Source organism: Periplaneta americana, chromosome 7, assembly GCF_040183065.1.
Source record: "Periplaneta americana isolate PAMFEO1 chromosome 7, P.americana_PAMFEO1_priV1, whole genome shotgun sequence".
Taxonomy (NCBI): Eukaryota; Metazoa; Arthropoda; class Insecta; order Blattodea; family Blattidae; genus Periplaneta; species Periplaneta americana.
This window is the reverse complement of record NC_091123.1, coordinates 174,486,875-174,513,652: the sequence shown is the minus strand read 5'-3', so window position 1 is coordinate 174,513,652 and position 26,778 is coordinate 174,486,875. Positions and strand designations below refer to the sequence as shown.

The following is a 26,778-nucleotide window of genomic DNA, read 5'->3' as shown; positions in this document are numbered from 1 at the left end:
TCGTACCTATGAAACCATACACAAATTTGAAAAAGTTGGCACTGATATAGCTCTTAATTGAATTATGTCCACTTACCAGGTCTGTTCTCCTTATTACTACTTGAATCCAATGAATGATCTTGAGGGCGGAGAGGCTTAGGTCTGTCAACTAGCCCAGTGCTGGGCTCTGTAGTCCAGTTCAGACGGAACTTGAGAGTTGGGCCTTTACTAAATACTTCAAATGGACCACATTCCTATAAAATGTCATTGCAATATTAATGTTACGAAGTGGCATAAAGTAAGTTGTAAACCAATTATGAAATCTACTAGCTTGTACCTCTTTTATTTCACCAATCGTTTCCCATGAAGACAATTTCTTGGGTGAACCTTTCACATTAGCTTGTACTTCTTGCAATACCAATTCATAGTCTCCATCAGTGAGAAGGCAACGATTGTGCTTGTCATAAACAATTAATTCAGAACCAAACAATTTTGTCTCTTCTAATGAATTTTTCAATGGACCTGACGACTTCCTCCTCTTTTGTGCTGGTTCTAAAATAAAGGAGACAATTTAAACTCAATAAAAGAACTGTGAAAAATATTCTTTAATTCACACATACGCAATTTTAAATGGAAAGAACAAAAAAAAAAAAAAAAAAGCATATCTGTAGCATTTATATCAAAGTATGTTTTCTATGAAAGTAAAGATTCTGAACATTAGTCTGCATATTTCTTGGAAAAATTAGCAAATTATGAATAAGCATAAAATATAATGAAAGAAGAGTGGAACGGAGAAAAATTCTCTCTGGCACTGGGATTTGAACTCGGGTTTTCAGCTCTACATGCTGACGCTCTATCTACTAAGCCACACTGGATTCCCATCTTTCATCATATGATGACGCAGAATATCTGCACAGAAATATAATAATATATGATATGCGAAAAATAATCACTTAGTGATTTAAGACGGCGCTTATTCCGTCGGATCCCAGCCTCTTAGTCACACTTAACGAGTGCACCTCTGCACATGTGTGGACATTGTGCCACTGTCATATGTCTATGACGCAGTGCATGAGGGTAGACCACTAGAGGGAACTCAAGAGGTGGAACTTAAACTGACAGGATTCGATCCGACATCAGGATGGGAATCCTGTGTGGCTTAGTGGATAGAGCGTCAGCACATAGAGCTGAAAACCTGGGTTCAAATCCCGGTCCAGGAAAGAATTTTTCTCCGTTCCACTCATCTTTCATCACATGATGATGCAGAATATCTGCACGGAAATATCATATGTACTTCGGTACATCATAATAATATATAAAAATAAGTAATTGATTAACTAGCGGACTTACTTGTGTTATTTATGTAAGTCTGTGTGGCTTACAGCTGTTAAAAGTAGTGTACGCAAGATTCAAAATGGAATATAAAATATAATATTACAGGAGAAAAGGCTAACCATAATGTCATAAAGTAATAGATACATTGCAAAACATGGAGAATACATTAGGCTGGTATTACACTATCAAAGTTCTTTGACAAAGAATATAATAAAATATATTATCAAAGATAACATAAAATCAAGAAGAAATAATCATATTTATGGTTAAATAAAATAAAATAAAATCACTTTTTGATCACAGATGTGCAAAAATGAATGATGAACAGTACTATGCATGTTTAGCTACAATTAGTTTAAAATATTACAATAAGTAGCCTATATTGCTGAAAAAGAAAGAGAAAAGGAAACGTATGTGGGTTAAACCATGGATTGCAAACGTGACAGAAAGTATCCATCAAAACACACTACAAAAAAGAAGTACAATGCGAGGACTTAAAAAGTTATATAAATTATTTGAGAATGTAAGAAGATAATTCCCAGTTTGTCCAGACTTGTGCATCACTCCTGTACAGCAGTTATAGTCTTTGTTATATTTATGTACACTTCTCGTCTTTTATTTCTATTTTTGTAGTTCATGTTTTATAACATTTCATTTTGCTTCATATTCTCATTTATCAGCATTTTGGTCGTAGTAACAGTCCAACAATATTTACATTCCACCATATTGGTTTCAAGCTACACAGATCTTTTATAAAAGATAACAAGATGCACTTTCATTTTATAAAAGATCTTTTATATAAAAAAAAAATTTATAAAAAAGAAAACTGTCTTACATTTTATGAAAGATCTTTGTCAAGGAAATTTGATAGTGTAATACAAGCCTCATATCTTGCAGTTTTGCAACAGTAGCTGTATCTTGGACTGAACAATACGGAGAGAAAAAATTCAATGAATAAAGAAATTCACTATATTAAAAAAAATTACATATACAGGTCAAAACTTTGATAAGAAGGTAAGACACAGACAGACAGTGAATAACTTTATTTCTCTATTGAATGATGGTACAAAATTAATGAACAGACTATAAAGCTTCTTTTATTCATGAAAGACAATAAGTGGAACAACAGGATTTTAAGATGTCTCCGGAAAGTAAATCGTTAAAATAACTGGAGATAACAGGAGACCAGGACTGCAAATTTCTTGGCTGCTAATGTGAAGAGAAATTTGCCAACCGAAAATTACCAGGGTTCTGATTATAGTCTCACTTAGTTGTACAAAATTCACTGTGCAATGCCCATCTCTCCATCACAGGTAGAATAACCTACATGGTAGATTTTTATGTTGAGGCACAAGGTTGCAAAACGGTATCTGTCAGATACAGGGGGGAGAGCCATTAATCTTTCCCATTGAAGGCTTTAAGGAACCAACCTGGACAAATACCCAATGTCCCATCTCTACCTTCCCGTGGTGCAGCTGTTAGTAAGCATAACTTTACAAGCTGAACTAAAGGGAGGGGCTACTCATCAATTAGCACTGGTCAGCTTGATGAGTTAATGACTGAATTTGGTATAATTTTCCTCTATTCAATACCTAATTCTCTCTTTACCCTTTCCTATCCAGTCCTCTGACTGAACTCTTACTTTCTTTGACCCCGACGGCATTAGAGCATTCGAGGCCTAGGGGTTCATTTCACTTTCCTTCCTCCTCTTTCTACTTTTCTGTTCCTAGTGCTGACCTGCTATGGCACTAAAATCGTCCTCCAGTGGCTTAAGGAGGGAAAGCTGGTGATCAACAAGATCTCCCAGCTAGGTCCAATGGACCCGTCGACCAACAGCAGGTGTGGTCCTCCAGACATTCTGGGGGTTGTGTGTGAATGAAGTAGCCACCAAAACGTTAAAATATGGTGTTCACTTAAATCGGCTACAACTTGCCATTTAACATCTCAAAATCTGTGCGTCAGTGGCTAACCATGACAATATCTTTGAAAAATATTGGAGTGCAAGAGGTCAAATGACTTTATTGTCAAATGCCTGGCATTAGAAAACAACAACAACAACATGTTAAGGCACAAAAGCAACCTAGGAACCTCAACTATGAGTGCTTCCAAAAACACATACAAGGTGGGTCAAAAGTCGCTTTCCCCAATATTCGTTCTTAGGTTTCATACTTGTACACATATACAGATGTCATAACTTGAACAAACAAATAGCTGGTGTAATAAGTGATGGGTTGGCAACCATGTTCACGTGTCAACTGTTTCTCTGATGTCATGTCTTGAAAACAGCCCTCGTTTTGCCGATATGCAGTTGATATGGCAACAGGATGGAGCACCACCTCATTTTGGCGTAGGAGTGAGGGACTTCTTGAACCAGAAATTCCATAAATGGATTGGCTGTCATGGCACAACAAAATGGCCACCCAGATCATGCAAACATGTTGATTTTTCGCTGTGGGGTATCCTGAAAAATGATGTGTTTGCTCAGAAATCGCAGGATCTGCATCGGTTGCAACAGATAATCGAACAGTCATTCGTGAAAATCGATGAACATCGTCAGTTATGTTCTGCCATCTGTAAATCAGTGTTTAAACATTGTGAATTGTGTATCGAGAAACAGGACCTCCATTTTGAACAAAATCTGTAAAGGAATGTGTAGTCAAATGTAAATTTAATATAATTAAATGTAAGAAAGTGTTTGGGGAAAGCGACTTTTATTTGTTGTTGTTGTTATCTAATGCTGGGCTTTGGCAACGAAGCCATTAGCGTTCTTGCTCTCCAATATTTCTCTGTGGTGGATCCATCAGGTAGAACTTCACAGGTTATGAGATGATCTTCAGTCATTTCTTCTCCTTTGTTGCATAGAGGGCAATTTGGATTTGTGTAAATTCCTATTTTATTCAAGTGTTTGGCCAAATAATCGTGTTCCGTAATCAGTCTGAATTTTGCTACTGCAGATTTACTTGGGATTTCTGGAATAATTTCTGGTTTTTTTATTAAAATGCTCCATTTTTTATCTTTGGCTTTGGTACATAGTGCTTGATTTTGCTTGATTTTATATTTATTTTTAATTAGTCTTTCGATGGATGTAAAAGGTAGGCTTGTACTTGAATTCTGAATTAAATTGGATCCTTTTTTGGCAAAAAAATCAGCAGTTTCATTTCCAGCAATTCCGCAATGTGCAGGTATCCATTGCAATTGAATTTTTTTCTGTAGTTTTTGAAGTTGTTGGATCATTTTGTGACATTCTTTAATTTGGATTGACATCATTTTATATGAATTTATTGCATATAATGCCGCTTTAGAATCAGAGAGAATGACAGCATTTTGAAATTTATCTATTCTGTACAGTAGGTGTTGGAGTGAGATATGAATAGCCATTATTTCCGCATCAAAATTTGTTGTATGATGTCCTGCTGGTTGATAAAATGAGAATAATGCACACGTAATTCCTGATCCTGAGTTGTTATCGATAGTAGACCCAACTGTGTAGATATGTAACCATTCTCCTGGTGGGTATCTTTTATTTAACCCACCCTGTAATAGATACTGACATTTGTTCCATTATGAATAGAACACACAAAGAAAAACCAGGTAAATGTTCTATCAGAAATAAGCCTATTCGCAACCTACCATCACACCCTGGTTCTTCAAAATGTCTTTATGGAGATTCTACGCACTGAATATGCAGGCCAACAAACGGACCATGAAATTTGTCTAGTTTAATGAGTACACGATATGCTGGAGAAAGTTCCAAGGATTGCGTGTGTGTGTGTGTGTGTGTGTGTGTGTGTGTGTGTGTGTGTGTGTGTGAGTGTGTATGTGTATGTACTGCATACAGAATGGGCCATAAGTCAGTTGATGCGAGCAGTCCCTTGATTAGCTTAGTAGCTACTTGACTAGAGCAGTAACTATGTTAGGTTATGTTGTTGTTAGTGAGTGTTAGCTATTAAAAAGCATTTGTAGGGTTTGATTAGTGAAAAAGTGCATAATGAATAGAAAGTTATCTATGAAAGAGCGAATTGCTGAGTTATTTGTGGAATGTTTTCCAAACACTGTACCTCCATCTCGACAAAGTATTCACAAGTTGAATTAAAGCTTTGAACATACTGGATCGGTAGTGGATCTTCCTTGTTCATATCTGTTACTACACAAGAAAATCTTGATGTTCTAGTACAATGTTTTGTACAGTCACCTACAAAATCAACACGAAAAGCATCCCATGAGCATGACATACCTAAAACAAGCCTACAAAAGATGCAGAAAAAATTGAAGTTAAAACCATACAGGCCTACCTTACTTCAAGGCCTAATTGAAGATGATTCTGATAGGCATTCAAAATTCTGAGAATGGTACATAATATGACATAAAGGCGATGTCAATTTTTACAAAACCATTCTGTGAACTGACAAAGCATCTTTCAAGTTAAATGGAAGAATGACCAGGCACAATTCTGAGATTCCATATTTGATGATGCAGACAGAATTAAAGCATTAGTTATTCATAGATTTCAAAAAAGGCATATGACTCAGTTAAGAGAGAAGTTTTATATGATATTCTTATTGAATTGATATTCCCAAGAAACTAGTTCGATTAATTAAAATGTGTCTCACAATGAAACGTACAGCAGAGTCTGTATACATCAGTTTCTGTCAGATGCATTTCCAATTCACTGTGGGCTAAAGCAAGGAGATGCACTATCACCTTTACTTTTTAATTTTGCTCTAGACTATGCCATTAGGAAAGTCCAGGATAACAGAGAGGGTTTGGAATTGAATGGGTTACATCAGCTGCTTGTCTATGTGGATGACGTGAATATGTTAGGAGAAAATCCACAAACTATTAGGGAAAACAAGGGAATTTTACTTGAAGCAAGTAAAGAGAAAGGTTTGGAAGTAAATCCCGAAAAGACAAAGTATATGATTATGTCTCGTGACGAGAATATTGTATGAAATGGAAATATAAAAACTGGAAATTTATCTTTTGAAGAGGTGGAAAAATTCAAATATCTGGGAGCAACAGTAACAAATATAAATGATACTCAGGAGGAAATTAAACACAGAATAAATATGGGAAATGCCTGTTATTATTCGGTTGAGAAGCTTTTATCATCCAGTCTGCTGTCAAAAAATCTGAAAATTAGAATTTATAAAACAGTTATATTACCGGTTGTTCTCCATGGTTGTGAAACTTGGACTCTCACTTTGAGAGAGGAACATAGGTTAAGGATGTTTGAGAATAAGGTGCTTAGGAAAATATTTGGGGCTAAGAAGGAGGAAGTTACAGGAGAATGGAGAATGTTACACAACACAGAACTGCACGCATTGTATTCTTCACCTGACATAATTAGGAACATTAAATCCAGACGTTTGAGATGGGCAGGGCATGTAGCACGTATGGGCGAATCCAGAAATGCATATAGAGTGTTAGTTGGGAGGCCAGAGGGAAAAAGACCTTTGGGGAGGCAGAGACGTAGATGGGAAGATAATATTAAAATGGATTTGAGGGAGGTGGGATATGATGATAGAGACTGAATTAATCTTGCTCAGGATAGGGACCAATGGCAGGCTTATGTGAGAGCAGCAATGAACCTCCGGGTTCCTTAAAAGCCAGTAAGTAAGTAAGACAGAATTAAATACTACTGATGTGATGTCTAGGTGGAAATTTTTGCTTGTAGTCTCATCGGACCCTATGCTTTCAACTGGGCTGTTAACTCTGAACATTACCTCGAAATGGTTCATGAAGTGATGCTAGAACTGGAAAATAGTCCCTCTTTGAATACTCACACAAGTTCGGGAGGAGTTCATATGGCAACAAGATGGTGCACACCCTCACTATGGACTGATTATGAGGAATTTCTTGAATGAAATGTTTGACGAATGGATTAGCAGATGTGGTACCATTAAAAGGCCTCCTAATTTCCAGATCTTACCGTGGTGAACTTTTCAGAGAGGGAATCCTAAAAGACAGAGTTTAAGCTGTGAAAATTCGTGATGTGGAACTTAAAGGAATGTATTCAGTCTGAATTAAAAATCTACATTCCCAGAATATTACGTGTGTTTCTATTCTGAATAAAAATAATCTTTACATTGAGAAGAAAGGAGGGCGCTCTGACCATCTAATGTAGGTTAGTAACACATTATTAGTCTTTTTTTAATAAGTGTTATCTATATAACTTTACGTTTGTAAATTAAACATGTTTATGCTCGACCATGCCGAAATGTAGTAATTATACACCTGGTAGCAGCCCTTTAATGGACCTCATTAAAGTACACCTACTCATTAAAGTTCAGGTGTTCCACCAATCAGAAAACACCATTGTAGCAATATGAAAGTGCAAGTATTGATTATTCTCGGATATGCAATCGAAAGACAACTAGCGAACGTCACGGAGGCTGGAAATCCAATATTGTCGCAGAAGTTTATGTTCTGTTACTATAATAATTAGCGTTAATTGTAAATAATATTCAAATAAATTCAATTTGTCATCTCGTTTTTCAATGTCTAAATCAATTTCAAGGTTATATCACGATTAATGTTTATTTTACCCTCTAGATTATATCAAGGCCAATGACATTGGTTTCTCGGAAAAAATCAATACTTTCGCGTCTGCGCACATCTCACAATTTACGAGATATTGCACAAGGTCAGTTCCGCTCCCCAGTCACATAAGAATAACATGAATACTTATGAATAATTTCAAGTTAGAAATATGGTCGAGCATAAAAAGTCGTATGAAACTTGCCTATAATGGTAATTAAGACGCTCGTATGAAAATTATGAAACTCGCACTCGTTTCATAAACATACTCGCGTCTTAATTACTACCATTACGGGCTCGTTGCATAATGTACTATTAATGCACTTTTGTCAACTGACTTATGGGCACAAGCGTGCATGCGTGCGTGTGTGTGTATGTATGTTCATACTAATGGTAGCCCACATAGTGTTGAAGCCATTATCTCTTAAATGGATAAAGGAAACTACATTTGATTTTGACCAACTTCCACAAAATGACATGGCAACTCTGAGTGTGCTCCCTTCATGGAGCTTTGGAAAATAACTTAGAATTCCCATGTTTTTTTATGGATATACTGATTTTCTTTTTCTAAAAATTTAAGCAACTTTGAACCCCCCCCCCCACCCTCTAGATTACAATATCTTCAGAAGTAATGGGTATTTTAAATTTCGAAGATATACACGGTACAGATATACTAAAGAAATAATAATTACATACAATAACATACCCACAACATATACTTAACACACAATTACAGTTCAATACCCACAGATTATTCGACGTCATGATACATCTTAACACACAAACAACCAGCCCTCACCATAAGAGCAACACACCCCCACCCCTACCATCGACAAATGCACATCGCAGAATTCAAGATCACCAGTAGTTCAGGAGACACTGAAGAAGACGTGACATAACGTCGAAACGGGCCGTCTGTCGAAGGTATATACCTTTTTTAAAATTTTAACACTTTTTAACGTATGACTAAGTAATTTTATGTTTTTAACAAAGTGTTAACGTGAACTTTAATCAATAAATAATTACGAAGTTATTACTTTACACTTTTCTTCCTGGTGGGTACTCATCTTGTCGTGGTGAGGGGGCTTAAACTTGTTGTTTAAGCTAACAAGTAACAAAGAGGTACCCGCAGAAGCTGCATTACCACCAACGCAGTCCCACTATATTTTTCACTGCTTATGATACATGGAGTCTCTCAGTGTAAAATTCTCCGGAGGTAAAATAGTCCCTCAATGGGATCTCCGGGTAGAGACTGCACTGAGAGATGCCAAGAACCGTACTAAAGTACTTATTTGGAACACCAAAAGTCACACCGTACAAAAGAAACCAAATGACCTGGAAATGTACGAAAACTTGCCCTGACTTATTCAAACATTTTAAACAAGAGCCAGAACAGATCACATTGTCACACAATTGTACCTACACCGATTTCACCTTTCTGATACTCCTACTTGTCTGTGGTTTAATAATCATGATGAAGATCTAGAACACATTCTTCTATACTGTCCATCCATAAACCACAAAAGAAGTAAATTAAAATCATCAGTACCAGTTGCAGAAGACACAGCCCTGCAGTATATATTGACTACACCCCAACTCTGGCTACTAGCAACAGGCATCTATAATGAACACCGATCAAAATACCCCTCATTTCTCGTGAAAAACAACAACTGAATAGACTACAGTGGACTATAGTGGACTTTATGTTGTCAGCAAACAGCTGGATACATTAAGATTGATTACTTTATACTTTTATTCAAGTGCTCAAAATAACCTCCATTGACATCATCTAACACTTACTGAGGCCCAATTGTATAAAACTCCCTGACTAAAGATCAACTTTGATCGAAGATCGAAAAGTAAACCGAGTTCAGACACTTCTTCTATTGTATAAAACTTTTCTGCAATCAAATTACCTTGGTTCAAATGCAATCTAAGTTCACATGAAAAGGATTTGGCAACATCACATAAACAGGTGAAATACATGATGCGCGGACCATGTTATGCAAAACCTGTATAACCTGTTCAGTGTTGCCAATCTAGCGATTTTAACTCTTTTTCAACAACAATTTCTTTTAACTTTTATATTGCTTAAATAGGGATTTAGTGACCTTTTTAGCACCTCATAGTGACAAAATTTGATCTTTCTTTGTTGATAATGAGAAATCTAGCGACTTTACAACTACTTTTTCGCGACTTTCCATATTACACTCTTTTTTGGAGACACTGTTTTTTTTTTTGCAATGTAAATAATGGCGGACAATAAGAAGAAGGTTGACTGTTCTCCAAGTTGTTATCATGTTATGGTGTTTGATACTGCTAAACATAATAAAGCTTTATAAAACGACAATTTTCGTTTAGTAATACAGTTAATTCAACATTTATGAATGTACCTATCATATCCATTAATGATTGTTATAAACATAATATAATTATAGGTTATGTTATTTGATACTGCTGAACACGATAGAGCCTTATAAAATATAAGAATGTTTGTGTATTAAGGCAAGAAATTGAAAGAAATATATATAAATGTACCTAACATATCTATTAATATTAATAATAATGGATATTTTATTTGCACAATCTGTCACTCGTATATTTCAAACAGAAAAGAAATAACTGAACTTGGATCATCTAACTTAATCGGAGAAATTTCTTCAGTCAAAGTTGACTTTAGTTTGAGACAAATTAATCTCAGATTAGACTTTATACAACACAAAATTCCAAGTTCAGCTGAAACAAGGATCAATTTAACCTCAGATCTAAGATTAAATGGTTTATACAATCGGGCCTTACTGATTCTATTACGAAAAAAATTAGGAAGGGAAGACAATAATTAGGATATCTAAAAACTTATATGTACCATGCACTTTATGTGGGCCATCCTGTTTATACACTTATATGTAGAATATCGTACTTCAGCTGTCATGATTTTTAATCTTTGGGCAAATTTCAGATGAAATATAACAATCCCAGTCCACTACAATCAGTAAATAATTGAAACATTGTGTCAAATACTCTTATTTTCAATACGCCATTCATATGTTTTCTGGTATACTTTTCTTCATAATATTCAACTAAAATGGTGGAAAAACTGATTCAGATCAGGATCAAGAAATAATGGAAATGTAACAATCATTTCACGTTATGTTTCATAAGATATAACAATGCCTTACCTGTGTCCACATCTCCATTTGACAAGAGCAAACCATTTGAAATGCATGACACCCGTAGAAGTAGCACATATGATTTCACCAGATGACCATTCGAGAGGTTAAACGATTCTGTTGGTATTGATATGGTTGGAGCTTTAGGAGGAGGGTGATCTTCGGACGGATTGATGGGCACTTCACTGGTACCCACAGACATCTATAAATTAATACCATATTATCTTAATTATTTAAAATCACGGATGAATCTCAATATGATATTATGGCATATACAAAGTCTCTCTACAATGACATGAGTGTGGTAGTTCACCTAGCAACAGCTGGTATTAAATTAGCAAGTTGGTACCACATTCTGTCAGAGTCATTAGCATGGTCTTCGAACAGGGGATTGAAGGCGACAATATGAACAGGTTCCAGTGTAGTGTGAAATTTATACATCTTCAAGTGTATGTTGTTCATATGTTCAAAGGACAAGTGTTTTTAGTGGAACACTTTCAGTGAAGGCAATAAATTCAAGAAAGCATACAATTAAAATTGCAGTAACTTTTCCCTAATTCGACATGTACAAACTAGATACCATATGGGAGTTCATAAACAAATTTAGAGACAGTGGTAAGCCTACAATTTTATCTGCGGAGAGATTTTGTATATGCACAATGAATCCTACAGTGAATTACAGTGGACTTTATGTTGTCAGCAAACAGCTGGATACATTAAGAAGATTGAATTAATCCTATCTGCTCTATTAAGCCCCAGACAATCAATAATAGTTACTATTAAGAAATGCAGCAAAAATACTATCTGTTTTATTGAAGTCTCAGACTAAAAATTGTTCTATCTGTCCTATTAAAGTTCCAAACTACCAATTGTTACTATAAAGAAATGCAGCAAAAATTATATCTGTTCTTTTGAAGTCTCAGACTACAAATTGTTCTATCTGTCCTATTAAAGTTCCAAACTACCAATTGTTACTATTAAGAAATGCAGCAAAAAAACTATCTGTTCTATTGAAGTCTCAGACTACAAATTGTTCTATCTGTCCTATTAAAGTTCCAAACTACCAATTGTTACTATTAAGAAATGCAGCAAAAAAACTATCTGTTCTACTGAAGTCTCAGACTACAAATTGTTCTATCTGTCCTATTAAAGTTCCAAACTACCAATTGTTACTATTAAGAAATGCAGCAAAAAAACTATCTGTTCTATTGAAGTCTCAGACTACAAATTGTTCTATCTGTCCTATTAAAGTTCCAAACTACCAATTGTTACTATAAAGAAATGCAGCAAAAATTATATCTGTTCTTTTGAAGTCTCAGACTACAAATTGTTCTATCTGTCCTATTAAAGTTCCAAACTACCAATTGTTACTATTAAGAAATGCAGCAAAAAAACTATCTGTTCTATTGAAGTCTCAGACTACAAATTGTTCTATCTGTCCTATTAAAGTTCCAAACTACCAATTGTTAATATTAAGAAATGCACAATGAATCCTACAGTGAATTACAGTGGACTTTATGTTGTCAGCAAACAGCTGGATACATTAAGAAGATTGAATTAATCCTATCTGCTCTATTAAGCCCCAGACAATCAATAATAGTTACTATTAAGAAATGCAGCAAAAATACTATCTGTTTTATTGAAGTCTCAGACTAAAAATTGTTCTATCTGTCCTATTAAAGTTCCAAACTACCAATTGTTACTATAAAGAAATGCAGCAAAAATTATATCTGTTCTTTTGAAGTCTCAGACTACAAATTGTTCTATCTGTCCTATTAAAGTTCCAAACTACCAATTGTTACTATTAAGAAATGCAGCAAAAAAACTATCTGTTCTATTGAAGTCTCAGACTACAAATTGTTCTATCTGTCCTATTAAAGTTCCAAACTACCAATTGTTAATATTAAGAAATGCACAATGAATCCTACAGTGAATTACAGTGGACTTTATGTTGTCAGCAAACAGCTGGATACATTAAGAAGATTGAATTAATCCTATCTGCTCTATTAAGCCCCAGACAATCAATAATAGTTACTATTAAGAAATGCAGCAAAAATACTATCTGTTTTATTGAAGTCTCAGACTAAAAATTGTTCTATCTGTCCTATTAAAGTTCCAAACTACCAATTGTTACTATAAAGAAATGCAGCAAAAATTATATCTGTTCTTTTGAAGTCTCAGACTACAAATTGTTCTATCTGTCCTATTAAAGTTCCAAACTACCAATTGTTACTATTAAGAAATGCAGCAAAAAAACTATCTGTTCTATTGAAATCTCAGACTACAAACTGTTACTATTAAGAAATGCAGCAAAAATCCTATGTCCTATTAAAGTTCCATATTACCAATTGTAACCACTAAGAAAATAATGCAACAAAAATCCTATATATTCTATTAAAATCTCAGGCTACCAATAGTTACTACAAAAAACGCATAAAAAATTCTATCTGTCCTATTAAAGTTCCAGACTATCCAATTGTTACTATTAAGAAATGCAGCAAAAATCCCATCTGTCTTATTAAAGGCTCAAACGACCTTTAAAAAAAAAGAAAGAAAGAAACCGCGCACACACACACACACACACACACACGCACACACACACACGCACACACACACTCACTCACTCTCTGTCTAGCATAGCATTGTTTGCATTAGCTGTTACAGCTCTGGATTGAAGAATTTGAAAAAATCATATCTTGAAAAGTAGGCTTTCTCCGGATGTAGAAATTTATAGGGCGGTTTCTTATTTGAAATGGAATGTATGGTGGAAAAATTGTTGCGAAAATCCATTATCACTTGGTGAACCTTCCTTGTCAGCACTCTCAAATTATCATCCCTATATTAAATGAAGGGAACTGACACAGTTCCTCTTCTACATTTCAAGTCAAATGCCGTAAGAATTTACACTGAACTGAGTGTCACTGATTTTATATGTGCATGACTCCGATTCTCAAAGTGCAGTTTCGGATTTATATTTCAAACTTGTTAAATAATATAAGTAGTATAATACACTGAATGTTATTTCAAAAAGCTAGAGAACTACTATCCTACATGATTACTTTTTTAAAGAAAAAATTCAAAGTTTGAGAACCACTACCCTAGATGATTACTTTTTTAAGAACCCTACATCAGGCAGAATAAATATAAAACTAAATTTAGACACACACATAGACACAGATTTGTACATTAAATCTGCTTATATGATGATGATGATGATGATAATAGCAATACATACTTATATCAATTTTCTTTCATAGCACGCAGAAAAAAAAGAGTAAAGTTTTACTAACCTGCATTATAGGAGATGACACATCCTTCCTTTTCTTGTGACAAATTTTAAGAAGAAGAGTTTCTACCTTGACAGGTTCTTGTTGTGTGTCCACTTAAAAAAAAAAAGAAAAAAAAACAGTTTTATATACATACTACAGTTATTAAAGAAAACATATATATAATAAAATTACAATGATTATCAATCTCCTAATGGAGAAAGCTGAAAGCTTAATAAAGTTTCCTAAATAACATCCACTATAGGATAACAATTTGTAATTACACTTACCTTTTTTGTCATAGAATCCAAGGAAAGTGAGAGTCATATAGCCTTCTAGATTACCAGGCTGAATCTCTCTGTTTTTCATGTTAATTCTATCCAATAAGCAGTCAACTTTAAATCCTTTACGATGCTTATGGGTACGAGACATACGTTGCTTCATGTAGCTAAGAGTCCTATTCAAAAAAACAGGCTGAAGCAAAGCAAAGAAAAAAATATGTATATTTCTCATATGCACATTTCCTCTAAATACATAGGTTGGATAAAAAGTAATGGCAACACTGCTGTCACGTGACGATGGTGCGTTCGAGAGTTGCCAGCTGTATGGACATGAACAAGGACTGTTAGATGAGTTAGTGTAGCCAGCGGCGACAGTACTCTGTCAATCTACTGCAGTGTGTAGAACGTTGACTTTCATAGGGATAGTGCGAGCGCCCTAAGATCATGTTTACAAAACTAGAGCAACATTCCTGGATCAAAATTGAAGTGGCACAAGGTTGTAGTGCACAAGAATGTTTTCAGGGACTGCGTGAAGCATGTGGCGATGTAGAGTTGCGATACTGCACAGTGGCACGATGGGTTAAAGAGTTTCAGGAAGGCCTTGTTGGAAGTGCTGTGAAGGTGATGTTCATTGTGGCGTATGACATTGATGGGGTAATACTGCACCATGCTGTACCTCCAAGGCAGATGGTAAATGCGGACTACTACTGCAGGTTCCTGCAGCACCACCTTCGTCCAGCCCTCAGGAGAAAACGACACTTGGGGGTACAGAACCCCATCATTCTTCATGATAATGCAAAGAGTCACACCGCTGCTGCTGTCAAGGACCTCTTGCGTCGCTGGCAATGGGAGATTCTGGAACATCCTCCGTATTCACCCGATATGATCCATGCGATTACGATCTTTTCACCAAAGTGAAAGAACCACTGCGAGGGACCCGGTACAATACCAGAGATGAACTTATCCGTGCTTTAGGGCAGTCAATACGGAACATCAACAAAGATGGATGCGCTGATGGTGTACGACGCGTTCCAAACATTTGGCAAAAGGTAATAAATAAGGGGGGCAACTATATAGAAGGTACGTAAATGTTGTACCCCTGTGAATAAAGCCATGTCAGAAATATCGAACTGTTGCCATTACTTTTTATCCAACCCAAGTACATATTGGGTATTACTGTATTTGATTTTTAAAAGGTGTTCTGAAAAAAAAGATTCCAATATTCAGCAGAGAGGAGGTAGTATGCATCAGAACAAGAAATAAAAGTCCTACAAACATGAGTCCTAAAATTAATATCTTCTGAGAAATGAACAAATGTTAACTATCACTGTAAGAGCAGCATATCTTCTACTGTGAGCTCTTTGGCAAGAAACAAATTAGGAAACAGAATGCAGCCGTTTGTCACTTTGTATTACACAGCATACTTTTGTTTGTGTTTATATCAAAAGGATGCTTAACCGGATGGCAGTATGTTAGAGTTCGTAATCATACTGCAGTAGTATTACTGTACCATCAAGGAAGTTTCGTATCTGTAATGCGCAGTGACAAACGTTTGCATTCTGTTTCATTTGTTTCTTGCCAAAGAGCTCAACAGTGGAAGATATGCTGTTCTTACAGTGATGGTTAACATTTGCTCATTTCTCAGAAGATATTAATTTTAGGACCCATGTTTGTAGGACTTTTATTTTTTATTTTGATGTACACTATCACCTCTCTAACTATTGCAACCTGTATATTTGGCATTTTTTTCTAATTTAAACTCTTATACACAGTTTCACTAATTATCCACAAATCACACACAAAAGTTTTGTCACATGTTAACTTAATTTGTTAGAAAAAAATAGTTAATATGATGTAATGCCTTATTTTGTAGGTCATTACAATTACTAAATGTAAATAAAATCAAAACTTTTTTAAGAAAACTTACTGATAACATGTTCCTTGTTCGCAGAAATCGGTAGATCTGTGTTGGTTCTGCATGAAAACACAAGAAAAGTCACATCATAAAAATTACTATGAAACAAGAATAATAAATCCTTAACAACATATCAACAAAACAACTTAAGCGCAATTTTTCGAATTAACTTTTTACCCAAATTAAAAGGTAAAAAACCATGATGCACAGCCTGGCAAAACAGCAAAAGCAAGTCTTTAATATAGCCTACAATGAGAAAACAAAAAATAATTTTATCTTAACTGCTTAAGAATTATTTTGGTGACCAACAAATCGCCTTAAGACATGTCCAGTTCCCAAATACTGTATTTTCTCAAAAACCTCGTGCCCATGAATAAGCCGTGCACCCCACTTTTGAAATGCAAAGAAAAAAATATATATGTGAAGCCTGGACTCAGTGCTGTCATGGAGGCCATATGGCATATGAGATCCTACAATTTTTTAATGAATCATATGGAGAAGAGAAACTTTTGCCCATACCGAATCATACAGTGCACAGGTGCGTATGTATGTATGTATCACTCAGTGGCGGTTCCTCGGGGAAGGGAAGGGAGGAACGTCCTCCTCACATTTTCTTCTTTTGGAAGTAAATACCAAATGAAATATGTGCCTTGAAATTCGAGGAAGATTCGATAATTTTTAAGTTCACAGCTATAAGAAAAACTTGGTTGATCGAGTTTTTAACGACGCGCAATCATGTGCTGTAGAAAACTGTGAGATTGTCTGTGTAGAGGAAAGGCACTCCATTCCTCCTCTACTGCAGTTAACACACATAGACAACACCGCACTAGCGGCCAGAGAAAGAAGCAGAGTTTTAAAGCAAGTAAATGAACGGAGAGGGAGGAGATCCTCCTCTGAATCAGTCATGGGCAGAAAATAGAAACCGACTGGTTGTGCAGCAAGCTCGCTACCGCTGCCACCTAACGATGTTGCATTCAACCGGACTACAACACATCTATCAGGAGACACAACAAAAACAATTTTAACGCAACGCTATGAAAGACACCATGTAAACTTTTTTTTAAAATTATAAATCAAAAATATTATTCATTGCACTTTATATAGGCTACTAATCATGGTTTGAAACTTTCGTGGATATTTGAAAGTTAAAGTCGGGTTTATGTAAAACAAAGAGGAAGTAGTTTTACGTAGTTGGCCCTGAAATTCACTTCTATTCATGGTTTACTAGACAGGGCAACAGCCAAGTTGTCAGTTTTGTACAAATATATTTGAAACTGAAAGTAGGTACTCCAAACTACATCATTTTTAACATAAAAAATTAATCGGCCACCGGCAGCTTTGAACAATAATGATAGTATGACTTTACAAGAACTGGTATTCTTCAAAAGTATGAGATACTGAACTTGTAAAATGTACATGTGGCAACACAGACCACGTGGGTGGGTGCAGTGTTCTCGCTTTCCTCAGATTATTTCCCATTCCCATTTCCATTTCTGTAAAACGGTTCCGGTTACGAGTTAGTAGCTAGTCTCTTCCAACATGTGTGATGCTGTAGTGTGCTCGAAAAATGCTACGAGGTTGTGAATTTCCTTGTAATTGTTAATTTGTGCAATTATTCAACAATGAATGAAAGTGAAATCATAATATATTTTGGACAATTTAGGAAACTCAGTTTACAAGAACAGATTATTGCTATACAGAAGGGAAGGCCAACCCCAACACTACCTGGTCTTACATGCATGCATGTAGGCTAATTTGTAGCATGTTTCATTCAAGAAGGTGTCATTTAGTGCTGTTAATTTCTTTCCTCCTCTTAAATATGCAGGAGCCGCCACTGGTATCACTGCCTACCCACTTCACTTTTACGTGATTCGGGTTCCGCATATTGCGGATAGATGGCAGGACTGTGACTCATTTTCTAATTGCACACCACCTTTGGAGGGCAACACTGTACATGATGTGTATCTGTTGAGGGTTATGTCATGTACTAGGATCAGTGTATGTGTAAGTGTAGTGTATGGAATGAGTGACGATGAAAATGAGGAAGGGAAACCTGGAGCCAGCACATAGCCTACTCCTGTCGAATAGCACCAAAGGGACCGCCAGACTTAACGTTTTTGCCCAACGGACGAATCACTATCAACAGTGACATATGCCTTCTCTTCATATGCACTGCGGAGAGATTTGGGATTTAACCCAGGCATATTGGTGTACAATCTAGTGATTAAAAGTTGTGCACCGCCATCTTGCCTAGTTCGAGAGGTAGAAACTTTACATGACAATCTCTGACCCCACTGGGTATCGACTAGTCTGGAGGCAAACACGCTACCAGAGAGCTAACTCAGCGGAATGGGTGCATAAGTTTCGTACATGGATAGCTGTACTGATATTAGATTATCTCCTGCTGTTAGTAATATGTTTCCTTTAATGTTCACAAATATAAATGACCCACCTCTACAGCGTTGGAATTCAGAACCATAATCTATACTAATAATAAATCTGTAGCCGAAATTTTTCTGGTAATTTTCGATTTTCCAAAAATAATTGGCCCTAACATATATAATTAACCACCCTGAAACCGAAAATCGCTTTTTTGAAATTTTTGTTTGTATGTCTGTCTGTCTGTATGTTTGTTACCTTTTCACGCGATAATGGCTGAACGGATTTCGATGAAAATTGGAATATAAATTAAGTTCGTTGTAACTTAGATTTTAGGCTATATGGCATTCAAAATACAGTATTTAAAAGGGGGGTTATAAGGGGAACTGAATTAAATAAATCGAAATATCTCGATTATTATTGATTTTTGTTAAAAATGTTACATAACAAAAGTTTCTTTAAAAATAATTTGCGATAAGTTTTATTCCTTCAAAAATTTTGATAGGACTGATATTTAATGAGATAAATGAGTTTTAAAATTAAAATAACTGCCATCTAAGACCGTGTAATGAATTAAAAAACAAATGACTTCGTCTATAAGGGGTCTTGGACAGCAACAATCGAAAACTATGAAAGATAGCCTACAGAGAATGTTTGTGTGTTTGTATGAAGTAATATCGGAAGCTAAATTAACCGATTTGTATAATTAATTATTATTTCACCATTGGAAAGTGTAGTTTCTCTAGATGGACATACTGCTATAATGTTATTACAGTAACTTCTGATATAATATAATATAATATGTAATATTATTAATATAATATGTAATATTATATAATATAATTTAAGTTATTTGAAGGGTTCAGAACCACAGTGGGCCAAGTGCCATTTACTGAATACGTGGAAAACAAGGGTTAAAATTAAGTTATTACCATAATTCAATGGAAACCTATAACAAGTAAAAAAAAATATACACATTAAATCTAAATGATGTCAATCTTCATTAAACTATGGTTGCATATAATAAAAATTAAGAAACATGTTAAAGGAATTGTCATTGCACCAAATGAGTGTCTCTGAAGCAAAATGATCGCATTTTAATTATTTAGTAACATTTTAAACGATTTATCCTTCTATCAAACACGAATGTTCCCTGGATCAAATGTCCTATTTTAATTATGTAATTAATTACTTTATATTTATTTCTAACGGATGCAGCGGAGCGCACGGGTACAGCTAGTACAGTATAAAAGAATGCTGAAAAAACAACCGGAGTGCTGCAGATGCAAGCTACAGGATTCATCAAGACAAGTGTAAATCTACTGAGAGAGCTTCTTGGGATCTTGTTTAAATTAAGCTCTTCTTTTACAATTAAAAGGCAAAGCAAAACATTTTTTTTACTTTTTCTTTAACATAAAAACATCCAAAAAATGATAGTCAGAGGGATAGGCAGAGGAGAGTAATATATAGGCCTACTTCAAGGAAGAAATAAAGGTTGGGGTGTATGGCCAAGAAAAAAATTACCATGGCAGCACTGCCTGGACTATACGCAAGCTGACTAACAGCTAGCGAAATGAAAATCATGAGAACAGCAGAGGCTATACATGACTAGACCAAAAGAAAAATACAGACATTCTTCAAGAACTCAAAATCTCTTCAATTATGGATCATACAGAAGAGTCGTAATAGTGCAGAGTATTCTATACTAAAAATGAAACATATTTTTTCATAGGCTATAGACTTATGGTCGTGGCCGCTGTATTATGGAGATAATGACTGTGTCCCAAAGTGATGCCATATCTCGATATCAAAGCTGTCAGGGCTATATGTTTATATGACAAAATCTGTTTATATCGGAATATAGAATACTCTACAATACTTTATAGTACACAATTACGACTCACCTTTATATCTACATATAGGACTAACTTGCACATGTGTGGATCAAAGCTGCATTCCTTGTCAGATTATTAATTAACACCCCAGAGGAAAGAGATCTTTAGGAAAATCATTAAAAAGATGGCATGAGACTGTAACAGACCACCAAGCCTAATACATGGAAGGAGGACGATGATGACGATCATAATTAGAGCCCGGATGTTTGGCAAAATGCCTTTTTTTACTGGGTGCAAGTAAATGTGATGTTAGAGTAAATCAAAGTGATAGGGGCAATTTTTATTTTGCCTTTTTTAAGGTGTTTCTTACTAATAAATGCCTTTTTTTGTCATTTTAAAGCAATATTTCTTGTTTATTTGCAATTTTCTAATTAATTGTAATGTTATGTTTATGAAGAATATTTTCACTTTTCCAAGAATTGTCCTTAGCCTTGCCATTGTCGTCAATAGAATTATCAATCTGGTTCATCCGAGGCTTATTGTGAGATTTGAAAGCAGTTATGAAATTACTGCCCAACGGGTTGCCGGATATATACAACTCAATAGACATTTACAACTAGATTCACTACTTTTTGCAGACGATTTAGCTCTGGTGGCATCCTCAGAAGATGAATTACAACGTCCAATTTTAATTTTATCAAAATTGGAATTAAATATGATATGAAAATCAATAAAGAAAAAACTAAAATTATGGCCTTCTGCAGAAAATACCCTGTGCCTAGCAAAATATGTTTAGATTATAAAATATTAGAAAGGATAAATTATTTTACATATCTCGGATACACATTATCTTTTTTTGATGAAGTAGACATTTCACAGAAAATTTCTAAATACACCAAAACAATGGGAATAATTAACACCATTATGAAACCTTCCCTAGTACAAAGGCATACTCGAATTCGCCTTTACAAGACCTTGGCGAGACCTGTACTTTGTTACGGCAGTGAGGCATGGACATTGAGGAAGAAAGACGAAAGCAGAATAACGGTTAATGAAATGAAATTTATGAGATATGCAGCGAGATATACGAAATAGGATCATAAACGCAATGAAGATGTAATGGAAGAATTACAACTAGAACCTGTAATTAATCACGTAAAACATTATCAGAACAACTGGATAAATCATCTGCATCGCATGCATAGAGATAGAATCCCAAAAGTCATGCTCCACTATCGTCCAAACGGGAAGAGATCTCTCGGTCGTCCAAAGAAGCGCTGGATTGAAAATTCAACTGTGAGATCGTAACAGGCCATTTGGCCTAATATTTGAAGGGAAGAAGAAGAAGAAGAAGATGTTTATGAAATTTAAATGTCTAAAACAATGACTAACTTTACTAACAATAGTAAAGCTGCTTAATCTGCTAATAATCGTGCTTTAATACTATTGGTGTAACATGAATAATGATCGACAATCCACAGTTACAAATATAATATTGTCATGCCTTCAAGATACCAACAATCAGCTTTATAATTTTAAACATTAAGCCCGTTCTCATAGAAGTTGTCACGTAGCATTTTCAATTGTTTGCTTTCATATTTTCAAATCTTACTGTTACAATTTTGTGCTATACGTGTTTATTATTGTAGGAGAAAGAAATTTGAGTGAGGAACAGTCAAGTTATTGTCGGGTGACAGAAGGTATAAGATCGGTTAGCTAGAATGCCTAAATTCAGTAAACCATTGAAAAGTAAACTTCATGCTTACGTTAGTGAATTTGGTGCCATGTGTTTTCAACCGATGAAACAGTTTTGTTATGTAAGGTTTGTGAAAAGACTGTTAATCACGAAGATTTTATAAGTCAACATGTGTCACCTACGAAGTAAATATGTGAGTTATGTTGATATAATTTAAATGTATTGCTAAAATATATTATGCCTTTTTAAAATTTATAATGCCTTTTTCAAAAATTATTGTGTCTTTTTTGCCTGCCTATTTTAACTGTTATAAATGCCAAAACATCCGGGTTTTAATAATAATAATAATAATAATAATAATAATAATAAATATAAAGTCAAATTAGGTATTAATTTTTGGACTAAAAGTTAATTCAATGAACAATAATAGTATTGTTTGTTGTTGCCTCTCTGTCCTTCCTGCGAAAATACTCGTCTCAGCTGCGCCCTCACGCTTCCTCAGATCTCTTTCACACTCCCTTATAATAATATTCAATATTCTCTATTCTCGTTTGCTCAAAACGCGGTTTGGCAGGTATGCGACCTTCCAATTCTCTCTCATCCCCCTTTATCTCATCTTACATTACAACTGAAGTAACACTAGAGCCATTCAAATAATTCGTATTTGAACACCTATTTTTATATAGGCTATTATATTTATTAAACATACAAGATTCCTATAATTTATTAATGTACTGTATAATTATATCGGGAGTATTGCTATACAATTACCTATATTTAATGCAATTTTATTTAAAAATTGTTACAAAACTGGAATTTCGTGGTTTATGCAAACAACGTCTGACAATATTCAATCGATTTTCGAATGTAAGTGATCATGTCAATGAGTCTACAAAGTTGTTACATTTTTATTTTCTCTTTTAACATTCTTTCCTATTAACTTATCATTAGTAATTCGGCGTTTTGACAGTGGTTGTGCTAAGCGAAAGGAAGCTTTTAAAATTATTAAAAAATATTAGGCCTAAGTACATTCCGAAACAGATTACTAATTGACTATTTCAACTCCATTAAAAAAAAAAGGACGATACCGATACTGAAAATATTATATTATAAATTACATTTCTGACCCCTCTTCTTCGAGTTGGAAATTGATATGATAATTTTTCTAACATTGTTTTTAACCAATGCATATGCAGAAGACAGAATTTACGATTTTGCCTTTTTAAACTACCAAAAAGTTCTCTCTCTCTCTCTAGATTTATAGTATACAAACTAGCATTTAAGGAAAGAGAGTCAATAAATGTGTGATTGTAAATTAAATTTATTCGTCCCTGTGTTCAACACCTAAGAGATGAGTTATTATTATTGCTATTATTGTCATTGTTGTTATTATTATTTTTTACTCAAGGGACCTAAATATTACTTTCGCTGGGGACCGATATCATTCTTGATTCGTTACTGAATTGAACTCTCAATAAGATAAAAACAGTAAGAAGTACCGTACCCTACAAAGCATCGTAAGGCTCATCAATATGTGTATTCACGCGTTACGAAATCGGTCTTAATTCTGGAATTAAATATTTCACCCTTCCTATCACACATAGTAAGACTGACTCCAAATTTCATTGAAGTGGGAGGAATAAGACAGGACAATGAACTAGACCTGCGATTGACCTTGACTAGACAGCTGGTTGTAGTTACTTCTACAATCTCTCAACAGATGGCACTAATGTAAATGTTTTCAATTACGAATTCGTTTTATACCAGCGTACTCACAAACATTAAAGCATCATAATTTTATTATCGTTCATTTACTTCGCATTATTCCACCACAAAACCACAACTTTCGGGGCAGAAATATGGGATCGTTAATTAGGAATTAAATATTATATGATCTACCGTGTCGCAGTCGATTCATGGTCACTACTATTTGAAATGGAACTAATACAGAATACCAATGTTGATCCTCAAGGTTCAAATGGGATATGACGAATTGGATATTCACATAATTTGTGAAGCCTGAACCATCCTTGTTACGCAGACTCAGGCTGGATATCTCTGATCCCATCTTGAGGATTCCAAACGCGAAGTAAAAATTAAAAATAGAAAGTGAGGCTAACATGTAAATATATAAGGCCATTCATTAAAAAATGGCCTGCCTACCTAAACCTATTACTCTCAATTTGGTTCACGACCACTAGTATTAAATTCTAACTGAAACGTTACCAATCTGGAAATCACCGAACACCATTCAAGAAATGAGTACTTACTGAGTCAATGTTTCGACAAAAATTTAACGTTCCTTCATCATAATTATATTTAATAGCAAAAACTCACTGAAATTACATTACCGATATAAATATGCTGAAAATAACTTAATAATTATATGAGAAAACAGTACCTAGATGAGAATAAATAATACTAGACATTAAAAACAATTATGTTTCCTTGGTTGAGAAATTTCCTACAAAGTTTCGTCTGATAGTAATACTGTATCTACCTCAAAGTAGATCATAGAGAAACAGCTATTACATACAACCTGTTAAAATAAACCTATGTACCAAACATATGTCATTAAAACCTACCAAGCACGAATGCTACACCAGCTACTAATGATATGGCCTCTAGCAATATTTTGTCAGAATTATTAACTTTTTGTGCGGCTGATTTGTTTCGAGGTGCACAAAATAAGGTGCAATTACACTCGTATCGATCAGTTTATAAAACAGTTACATTACATAGGCCTAAATAAGAATAATATCGTAGTTTTATTTGCAAGCAAATGCGTTTTAAGGTGATTTATAATAAAATTATTATGGTTATTAAATAATAATTCATTCGATGGGTTTCTCTACTGCTTGTAGGCGTGGCTGTGAATAATAAGCATTAAATTATTAAGATGATTATGAGAATCTATATTAAGTCGTACTTCAAAATTCATCTCAAACTAGGGAATGTAACATTAGTGACAATATCGGTGCCTAAAATTTTATGTAGGCCTAGTCTTTTAATGATATATTCTTATGAACACACACCAAGACTTCATTGTTAGCCATGTATAAATAGTGATGAAAAGTAGCCTACAAAAAATTGTTCAGATATGAGTTGTCGCAACGCATACAAAATATTGAAGAGATATGTTCAACTTATATACAAAAGGTATAAAAGATTGTTCTACATAAAATACAGAAGAACTTGAAGTATTTGTTTGCTGACAACTTAATGGGAAAAAGTTCAAGGTGTAGCCATAGTAGTGACATGTGAAATTATAGTCTTGCACTAGCTACTGGATTGTCCACCTCTGTGGAGTAACAGTTAGCCTGCCAGACCGTGAAACGAACGGGCCCGAGTTCAAATCCCGGTTGGGACAAGTTACCTGGTTTTGAGGTTTTTTCCGGGGGTTTCCATCACCCCATTAAGAGCAAATATTGGGTGCTGGACCCTGGATTCATTTCGCCTGCATTATCATCTTCATATCATTCAAACGCCAGATAACCACAGCAGTTGATAAAACGTCGTAAAATACCCCCCCATTAAGAAGAGTAATACTGAATTTAGTTGCCATTGTTGCTTTTCCAACCACATTGTCGGCGATTTTACATAATTATGAACGATCATTAAGCTTCGTTACATATAACTTAATGCAAATGTAACAAAAACAATTTAAAAAATAACTCACAATTTTAGTGAAATGATGCTTTAACCGCACAACATTTTCATAAATTATACTCCGATAAGAATTTCCCTGCAATTTTACATGTTGGTTATTAGGCTTGTTCATGACTAATGATGTATTATTACATTAATATTTCTCAAAATTTCAAAAACAGTATTTCACATTAATATTTCGCACAATTTTGTCCTCTGCTACAACTAAAACCAAACAAATGATATGTTATATAGGCTATGTAGCCTATATTATTACAACAAGTCTACTTATGCCTAATTGTTTGTACATGCAATCCCTCTATTGTGCTCTTGTTCTTGGCTATTCAAATATTATCCCTTATGTACATATGAACGTCAAACCAATCATCCTGCTAAGCGCTCTTACAGGCCTTCTTTGTGTATTTTCTCTATTTATTAATTATATGTAAAAAATGCATGAAAGCAAAAACACAAAACTCTTCATTATAGTCCAAACTCATCTATAAACAACATGAAGCAATGAGAAAAGAGAACAACCAGTCCCAGAGGACAGCAACAAGTAACGGTAGCAAATAACCTATAAAAATAACTTCAAACTAACCAAATCTAAATATTTCATTATCAACGTTTTCTATTTTAGTTCCAAGACAATGAATATCAAGTATTACAAGAAATAATCACCGTTACTAAAAATCTTGTATAATTTTTATTTCTCATGTCAAAAACAGTAGGCCCTA

General features: G+C 34.7%; 1 protein-coding gene across 1 annotated transcript in view; it reads right to left on the bottom strand.

Moving 5' to 3' along the window:
* The window catches only part of Su(z)12 (Polycomb protein Su(z)12), a 62,159-nt gene that overhangs the window by 34,600 nt on the left and 781 nt on the right, over positions 1-26,778 (bottom strand). Inside the window, exons 2-7 of the mRNA XM_069831942.1 lie at positions 16,496-16,542; positions 14,578-14,761; positions 14,312-14,403; positions 11,031-11,223; positions 317-531; positions 77-233 (exon numbers count right to left, since the gene is read on the bottom strand). Of these exons, the coding sequence (XP_069688043.1) occupies positions 77-233; positions 317-531; positions 11,031-11,223; positions 14,312-14,403; positions 14,578-14,761; positions 16,496-16,542 (888 nt within the window). The remainder of the gene's footprint in view (positions 1-76; positions 234-316; positions 532-11,030; positions 11,224-14,311; positions 14,404-14,577; positions 14,762-16,495; positions 16,543-26,778) is intronic.